Source organism: Neolamprologus multifasciatus, chromosome 22, assembly GCF_963576455.1.
Source record: "Neolamprologus multifasciatus chromosome 22, fNeoMul1.2, whole genome shotgun sequence".
NCBI lineage: Eukaryota > Metazoa > Chordata > Actinopteri > Cichliformes > Cichlidae > Neolamprologus > Neolamprologus multifasciatus.
In genome coordinates this window covers 28,997,281-29,007,021 of record NC_140459.1, presented here as the reverse complement: position 1 = coordinate 29,007,021, position 9,741 = coordinate 28,997,281, and the positions used below count along the sequence as shown (strand labels likewise).

At 38.8% G+C, this 9,741-nt stretch overlaps 1 protein-coding gene across 3 annotated transcripts in view; it reads right to left on the bottom strand.

The window, feature by feature from the left end:
* Window positions 1-6,136: 6,136 nt before the first annotated feature.
* Window positions 6,137-9,741, bottom strand: part of ctdp1 (CTD (carboxy-terminal domain, RNA polymerase II, polypeptide A) phosphatase, subunit 1) — a 97,703-nt gene continuing 94,098 nt past the window's right edge. For 2 of the 3 annotated variants that reach the window (XM_085148757.1, XM_085148758.1), the window contains exon 13: window positions 6,137-7,544. In XM_085148757.1, the coding sequence (XP_085004883.1) occupies window positions 7,352-7,544 (193 nt within the window). In that variant the 3' untranslated portion in view covers window positions 6,137-7,351. The remainder of the gene's footprint in view (window positions 7,545-9,741) is intronic. The other variant, XM_085148759.1, reaches the window with a different exon arrangement.

The following is a 9,741-nucleotide window of genomic DNA, read 5'->3' as shown; positions in this document are numbered from 1 at the left end:
AAACTGTGGAACAAGCTTCCTTTAGAGATTAGACAGGCCAGTTCTTTATCTGTTTTTAAGTCCCTCTTGAAAACCCACCTTTTTACCCTGGCCTTTGACACCACGTGAGATGTTGGTTTTTTATTTTTTTATTTTTTTATTTTTAGTTGTTTTTAGGTGATTCAATGCTGTTTTATATTGTTTTTGTTTCAATATAGGGCTGTTTTAATTTTATGTTTTATGTGTTTTACTTATTTATTTTGCTGTTTTCTGTTATTCTATTGTTTTAACTTATTTTCTGTACAGCACTTTGTTCCTGTGCTGGGTATTTTAAAGTGCTCTATAAATAAAATTGGATTGGATTGGATTGGATTATTTGTCAATGTGTTATAACCTTCACTGGTTATCATTTAAACCGCTTGTCTCAAAGATAAGAAAAGTTTAACTTAGATCCCACTTCACTTTGCAAGCCATTCATTCAGTCATTGTCACTCATAGTAATTGAGTGTAATCGACTTTCTAATTCTCTGATCAACAAATTGCTGCTGGGAAGCAATTCAAAATAATGTAGTGTGTGGCTAACTTGAAATGTATATGGATATTATAATTTTATTCATATATATGTTTTTTTATTCCAATGTATCTAATTATCAAACTATTTTATAACTTTTTTATTATGTTCCTTCTAAAGCATTTTGCATCCCAATATGCAGAGCTGACACCTCTGTTAAGGTGGAATCCAACAGAAGGTCAGGTAAATAACTATAAAACCCTAAAGCTTTCTTTCATTTTATTGTGTGAAAGACAGATATCATTATACTCAACTTGAGGCACTTTTTAAAGCCATCAGAGCTGCTCTCAGACGCAGTGTAGGCAGATCTGACCTCAGCTGTCAGTCAGACCAAAGTGCGTCACCGGTTTTGTAGTTTGTTAATCGTGTTCAAGACACGGTTAGGACAAAGATACAAGAATAAAATCAGCCTCAGCAGAAGTAAGAGCTGAGATAACTACAAGTGGGAGCAGCTGTCATCAGCTGTCTCACGAGCAAAGAAAGCATTTTTCCATTTTGTTCAATCTTTAGGTTACGTCTGGAGGAAAGATCTGAAGTCTCATTTGCATTTCTAGACTGAACAGCAGTTTTGTCTGCTTATATATAATAAGGCAAATAACTGAACGACCTGTTTACTAGATTCCTCCAGGGCTTTAAAATAAACTTCTTACTTTTTTCCTCAGAACTTTAACAACTTTTAAAATGTCAGTTTTCCTGCAGAATTTCAGTGGAATTGCCACAATCAGCAAACTTGCTAACAGGGTGAAGAACATTTGGTACAGGCTATGTCCACACGTAAACGCAGAAATGAAGGAAAACGCTGCTAGGAACATGCCAAAGCAACAGGTGGCGCTATATTCCTAACCTGTAGAAATGCTGGCCAATCAGAAGTCTAGAAGCCTCAGTGGGAAAAAGTAAACAAGGATGGGGCATAGAAGCAGAACCCAGTTGTATGTGTGGAGGGACAGTAACTGTGTGTGTATATGTAAGCATTTAAACACTGCAGAGAGTACAATTAACAGTAACAGTATTGTAGAAGTTCATTTCACTGAAACAATAACGTGGCGCACACTGTGATGTCAAAAAAGGTGCACACCTTTGACGCTGCGTTTTCTCCGTTTTTCTCGTTCACAGGTAAATGCAAAACGAGTTTTAGAAAATATCCACCCTGGCAGGCGTTTTTAGAAATCTCCGTTTTCAGTGACCGAAAACGCCGTTTATGTGTGGACGAAAGGTGCAAACGCATAGAAAAATCTGCGTTTTCAAAAATAGCCTTAGTATTAGCCAATGTTAGCTATACTGTTACTGTGCTATATGCATACTGCAAATCAGTGTTTTCCAACCTTTTGGTGCCATGGCACATATTTCACATTCGAAAAATCACACGGCACACCACCAAACAAAAAGCATACTGATAACAAGCGGAATTGGCTCGGTTTGTCCCCAGTATACCTTTTTTGCTTTCTTCTGACCACTACTCATGCTAGGGCCTTCATTCAGGTCGGAATTTTTCTCAGTCAGATTGTCTTTTCAAATATTTATCTCTCGCTATTGTGCGCTGCAGTCTTACTCACAGCATGACTATTATGCAAATTCTCCTTAGTCTTCTGTTTTACTGGCAGTTGGCAACCCATTTAATTAGTGCAGTTAGTTGTACTGCCCTCTAGTGGAAGAGAATGTAATTGTTCTGCCAGTTTCTTAGGTGTGCCATGGAAGATTATCTCTATGTACCACAGCACAGTGGTTGTGAAACACTGCTGTAAATGGTATTTATTAAAGTGAAAGGCAACAATATGACTCAGAGCCAGCTGTTACACCTGAACTGTGCTGAAAGTTTCTTCCTGTGAAAAGGGAGCCTTTCCTTCCCACTGTCACCAAGTGCTCATTGTGGAGTTCTTCTCTCTATCATTGTAGGGTCTTTACCTTACAATATAAAGCACCTTAAGGTGACTGTTGTTGTGATTTGATACTTAAGTTCAAAATGTAAAAATAACAACAAAAACCAACACAAAACTATATACACACATTAAAACTGAATTTAACTATTTATACATTTAACTATTTCTCTTTCTTCATTTCTGTTTCTTTCTTTTTTATCACTGATGACAACTGTCCAAACGTTACAGCATTTATTTACAGCACCCTGGAGTTGTCATAAAAATGTTTGCTGCCTTAAAATGTGTTGATCTGGCCACACACCAGGCAGGAAACATAACATGATTTTGTGTTTGCAGGTTGTCAACATTTATATTCAAAGAAAGGTCACACTTCTTGTATCCACAGCCATAAAGCCGGATTCTACAAAAAAGGCTTTTGTGATGCAATTTGGCAGTTAAGGTAAGTTCCTCTCTGCAGGAAGGAGGTTTTAGGACCATGTAGTCTAAGTTGAAGCTACAAAATAAGCCTAATTTACATTCAAATGTGGACATCAAAGCACTGCTGAGCACTATAGCTCTGTGAATTCACAGCAGAGGATGATACTGGCCTTGTGCACGGGGAGGAAAAGGGACTCCATTTACTGCTGTTTGCTTTGGCTTTTAAAGCAGCCGACGATCAGCCGTTCCAGGAAAGAAACACATCAAGCACCATAACAGATCTGGCAGAGTTGCGCTTTTAATAGACTTTATGACTGTGATTTATCCTGCTGTATCCTGTGCAATCAACATCACACCTGAACACCCATTACACTGACTGAATGACAAGATGATAGAGTAATATCACAGGTGTGTTTCTTTTTCTGGCCATAAAGCCCCAGGCATCACCGTGCCCTGACAAACACAGCACAGAAGGAAATGTTATGTGTTTGCCATCCATAGATGATTCTTTCGGTCTTTGTTTCCCTCTTGCATCTAGAATTGCAAACTAATGACTTGCGCTGTTTGTAGACCCCAGTAATGAGGCTGTTTGCGTCTTTGTAGTAGGAAAGAAAACAGAAGCAGAGGTTCTTTTCAGGTTGCATAAACCCAAGCGGCAAGATGGAATGAAGGCTAATTCTGTTGGTTATTTTTATGACACTGAGACCATTAACCGAGTGGCATCTCCTGGTGGGAGTCTATTGCTGTCAGACACAATATGATTCCAATGTTTAAAACCCAACTAGGAACAGACGGCAAAGGGCCAACTGACTTCGTCCCGAGTATGATTAAGATGTTAAAGGTGGTTAAGTTCAAAATGTAAAAATATATTATCCCAGAACAAAAACCAACACAAAACTACTGTGTTCTTTAGAAACAGCTTTATTAAAATAAAGTATCTTTTCTCTCTAGGTTAAGTTGGAAATAAAGACTTTACATGTCAACTGTTCTTTCTGTTGAAAGTCACCATAAAATCCACACCAACACAAACAAGTATGGCTGTCAATCACTGTCACAGTTTTGGGGCATAAAAGGTGAAACAAAGTAAAATGTAAAACTTTTACTGAACAGAGAATCAAACAGACACCAGCCGTCCTGCCTTAGGACAGTAATTTTATTGAATTAGCTGAAATGCAAAATATGTCACTGCTGAGTTCTGCAAGTGAGAAGAAAAAGAAAACAGACTCAGTGCTATAGGTTTGAGACTAAACAGATGCCAAACACCAGGGGTAAATGTAAGCAACCCTCGTGCAGCACATGCTCCATTAGTCACAGTCTGTTCAAAAAGAAAAAAATAGAATATGTATCGTCACCGATGTGCCTGAACTACAGGCAGATACCACCAAAAACAAAGAATGAGATGCTGTTTTGTGCTGCTTTCTCTCCACGCTGCCACGAGCGAGTAGGGACAGTTGATCATTTCCTGCGGGAAGATACGAACAAATATCTCTTGAAAAATTAGGCTGAAGCAACAATCATTTTTCTATTACACAAGAATCTTGCCAAAGGCATGGCTTTCTGCAAGGTCTTTATGTCACGCTGCTATTGTTTTTTGTTTTTTTTTTGTCAGAATTGTCCCCCCAAATACCATGTAAGTGATAACACAGCCTCATTAGTTTAAAAAAAATAAATCACAAATGTGACCACAGCACACAGGAATGTCCTGCAAATTCATAAAAACACAATTTAACACCAGTCAACCAGTGTGGGTGGTATATAACAGCAGAGCAATGTTTAATGGGCAGCAACAAGCTAATGCTGATTCCCATTAGATAGCTAATACCCCCAGTAACGAAAGATTAAAATGTTTGAACAAGTTTTCACTGCTGAGTCGATGTATCCATACATTTTGTGGTAAATTCTTAATTTGCTTGTTTGTCTAAAAGTATGGTATGTATATGTTGTTGTTGTTTTTTTAAAGGGCTGTCTCTCAAGCCTGGGCTATTTGACTTTTTTGAATGGGTCCATGAGAATATCGCTACAAAAGTGCACTAATTACTCGGATGGCAAATAAAAAAAAAAGTGTGTGAGACTCTTCACACTCTATCATGGGGTGCCATCTAAGGCTACATCCACACGTACATGGGTATTTTTGAAAACGCAGATTTTTCTATGCGTTTGCACCTTTCGTCCACACGTAAACAGCGTTTTCGGTCACTGAAAACTGAGATTTTTAAAAACGCCTGCCAGGGTGGATATTTTCGAAAACTCAGTTTTTGCATTTACGTGTGGATGAGAAAAACGGAGAAAACGCAGCGTCAAAGGTGTGCGCCTTTTTTGACGTCACACTGTGTGCCACCTTATTGTTTCGGTGAAATGAATTTCTACAATACTGTTACTGTTAATTGTTCTCTCTGCAGTGTTTAAATGCTTACATATACACACACAGTTACTGTCCCTCCACACATATGACTCGGTTCTGCTTCTATGCCCCAACTTTGTTTACTTTTTCCCACCGAGGCTTCTAGACTTCTGATTGGCCAACATTTCTGCATGGTTAGGAATATATCGCACAATATATATGTTCCTAGCAGCGTTTTCCTTCATTTCTGCGTTTACGTGTGGACGGGATTATTTTTAAAAACAAAAACGGAAACTCCCCATTTTCAAAAATACCCGTGTACGTGTGGGCGTAGCCTAAGACAGTAGAAAGCAAGGGACTGTCAAAAAAAGTATGATGCATTGTCAGTGGTGGACAACTCCAGGCCTTGAGGGCCAGTATCCTGCAGGTTTTAGATATCACCCTGGGTCAACACACCTGAATCGCCTCATTACCAGGTCTCCGGAGAACTTGGCTATGTCCCAATTCAGGTTCTGCACGCTTGAAGTACGCACACTACGCGTACTACGTACAGTGCGTACTATAAATACGAGAAGTGCGGAAGTGAGAGGCTTGTGAAATGGGACCGTCTAGCCTTTGTCGCGCTGTTCAGGTTGCCTAGCAACCATGATACTAACCACGAGAAACACGAGATTATGTGACATAAATGAAGGAGAAAAAAATGTTTTGTTGGTCATTCATTGTTGTCATGACATCACTTTGATTAGTTGAGTATCTGAGGCTGAGACCACGGGACTGTAAAACATGATTGTTGGGCTTCATTTCTGTACTGAACAGTCATTTCAAGAGTAGTTAATAATAAGTAAATAACAATTAGCTCTTGTTGTTCATGAGATATACAGACAGCTTAGCGTTCCCCCAACCCCCCAAAAAACTGATATAAAATCTATTGTTTTAATGAAACACAACATCTTCATTTCTTAATAAGTGACCTTTATTTTCATTACTGATAACCTGACAATTATTTTCATGACTAATCGATCAGCAGTTTTTTCAACATAATATCAACACAGAAAAATGGCTGTCAAAAGACTGAGGTATTTTTTTTTCCTTTTGCTTTACTACAGTTGACCAAATATTTACCATCGTACATGAGAAAGAAAGAGTAAAATCTTCACACTGGGAAAGCAAAAACTGGCAAAGGTTTTGCAGTTTTGCATAAAAAGGAGAATAAAACAAATATTTTATTATCAAATTATTTGTCACTTAGCCATCCCCCACATTGGGCCAGCTACAGGTGGTCACCTCTCGACAAGAAACATTTCCCAAAATATCAGACTAGTCCATCAAATCACAGAATGCTGAGCTACAAATGAAATCTTACAAGGAAATCATCAGATTTTGTTTCTTTTGTCAATTAGTGATTGGCTCCAGTGGGAGATAAGTAAAAGGAAGGTATCCATTCTAACAAAAGGATCAACAATTAAGGTAGCAGATGAAGGAAATGTGAGCCATATTAAAAACAAAGTTGGGATCACTTCATGGTTATAGAGCACAAAAGACTCAACAGTTGATCTCATTGTCGCAAATGTACCAAATGTACAAACACAACGAAGAGGAAGAAACAAGCTGTGGAAACACATTCATATGTCTAGATCCGCTGGTTGCATTCATAACACAAAAAAAAACTGTCAAAGAGGCCAAAAATAAAACTGGAAGTCAAGAGTAAAATATTTAGCTGCAGGCCTTAGTAAAACTATCTCAAACTCTTTGGCATGTACAATCAGCAAAATTTACATGTTATGATTTCACTCATTTGTTTTTCAACAATATAAAAATCGAAATAGAAAAACAAAATGTATCAAATTTCATGTGTCCTACAGGTTTTTTTATGTTACAATAAAATGTTAACATCAAAGTTTTTTTTTGTTGCATTTTGTTATTTTTGCCAAAAAGGTTACACATCAATGCTACAAAAATCTAAGTCTTTATTTTTGTCTTGATTTTTGTACAACACATCTTTTCTGTACAGGATAATCTTTTTTTTTGTCTTCTTTATTTTCTATTACAACACTCATACATCCTAATTACACACAGTTCCCAAGCAGAAAAATAATTGTTTAGGTACCATTTTTATGGGAGACTGGGGTTTTATTTTTGTTGTCTTTGAGCCCCTTAATTTCATCATCACATAAAGTCATTTAGCTCTGCCTCCAAGGCGGCGGCCATCTCATCTTCCTCCGAGTTACTGCCCTCTTCTTCCTCGTTAGAGTCTTTGGAAGATTCATCAACAAACTTCTCCCCTTCTTCCTTGTCTTCTGTGTTGTTGCTGTCGACATTGTCTTCCTCCTTATCTTCCTCGTGCTTACGTTTCTGGCCCCTAAAAAAATGACACAGGATTATTTATGAGAACTTATAAAGCCTGATATTTATGAGACCCTGGGGAATATTTTCAGTTTGCACTATTAAAACATTCAAGATTTAAAGGTGCTTAATTTTGTTACTTTCCGTCAGAACAATGCTAGCATTTTACCTATTTCCTGCCTTTGTGCTAGGCTAGTTAGCTGTGAGCTGTGGCTTCATACTTTGCAAAAACACATGAAAGCGATGTCACTTAGCAAAAAAGAGCCTTTAATTAAAAAAAACAACAACTTTGAAACATCATGAACAGAAAAAGTGCCTGCTTTTAAATGCTTAGCCGACTATCCAAATAATCTTTAGTTTCAGTCCTATTTTGAATATAGTCATCTCTTCCAAGATGAAAATGATACCTGGATAAACAGATTTAATCTCTTTCAACATGTTCAAAACATGAAAGAATGACATTCTCCCATCTATTAAACTGCTAGGACCTTCTCAGTCCCTATATCGCACCTATTCCCCTCTACAGCAGATTATGGACTAATTTCTTGGACATCATGAATAACCATCACCCTAGCTTACATTAATCTGCATATCTTCATACCAAAATGAGCCTAATGAGTATGTGCAGATTAATGTATCAATTAATAAATGTCACATTTGCTACTATGGGTAGTCCACCCCACGACAAATGCTATGATTTGCTCGTGATACCAGTCCTCATTTAGCCCGATAATCTGTTTTTAGTCTACAAATCTCACACCCATCACTAGACAGTTGTTAAATTCATAGATCTTATGCACAGCTTTGTCAATAGAAACTAAAACATACAGTGAATCCACCTTAAATGTACTATACTGATGGTATATTTGAGATACTGACTCAGATGGCATCTGAGTCGGTATTGTTGAAGCTGGAGGAAAGCACACATAGCTGAAGAATTCTTTGATATTACTGTGAACATGCCATCCCTCTTTTCACTCCACTCCAGTTTCTCCATGGCATCCTCAGTAGAATGGCTTATTAGCATGATGCTAATGAGGTGTGTAGGTGTTTTGTATGGTCATTGAGAAGGTCTGACACCGGCTCTGACAAGAGGACCCATCTCATTAGACCGCACTGTGTCAGACAGCCTCGCTAGCCTCCCACGGCAGCGGGGATCTGCCTTTGTGTTCATTAAAGGTCACATGTCGGCTTATATCTGTGGAGAAGTTTCGTGACATGACGGTTTACAGCGGACCCCTGCAGACGGTGTCTGTGAGCAAAAGGGCTGCGCTTGTGTTACAACAAACGAGCTCAGAACCCCTGAACTAACAAGAAGTTTAATCTCCAGAGCCAGAAGTTGGAACCTCAGCGGTGAGAGGGTAATGTGAGGCTGAGCTGTGAGGGCAAGAGTGGATATGAGGAACTAATTATTATTTATCTGGAGACAACGGAGAAGAAAAGCCAATCCATCAATGCACTGTATCACGCTGCCTGAGCACGCCCATCACGCTATATGGGCCCGTTTATCAGGATGTGTGTATCACATGAATATTTCCATACCCACATCCCACCATTCTTTCCAAATATTAACAATGGGGACAGCAGGGGGCGGGAGGGGAATGGCTTCCCCCATTGCTTTCTGCTCTGCATCATTACATCCAATCTAAATCCTCAGCTATTAATCCAACCACCCACAGACACACACGCTACTTACTCCCACGAAACTCATTCAAGTCACCTCCCAAGCAGGCTTCAGCAGCTATCCATTTTAAAAAATCTCTTTCACCTTCTGTTAAATGACATGGCTACAAAGGGAGAAACTGCCATTCACTAGTTTATTTACTAGTTAGTAACAGGCTGCAGAATAAGCCATCTACAGCTTCTTTCTTTCATTTAGATATTAAACGGTCATAGCTGAGGGTGTACAGTCCTGGTGCATGTACACCCTCTCTCTGCTCTGGATCAGGATGTAATAGAAATAAGCTAGTCCTTATTAGATATCAGCTGCCTGCTATGCATAGGTTATATGACCATTTCCAAACAAATCCACAGTTAAAGATTATTCACGCATATAAAATGTTCAAGACATTTGCCAGTTTTCCCAGGAGTGGACGTCCCAGCAAGTTTCTCCCCCACAGTCAGATCATTCAAAGCATGGGAAGCGCTACTAAACGACACCTGTGGCGAGGGTTGCTAGTGTCAGCGGAGCAGTCAAAAAACGGCAACATAGA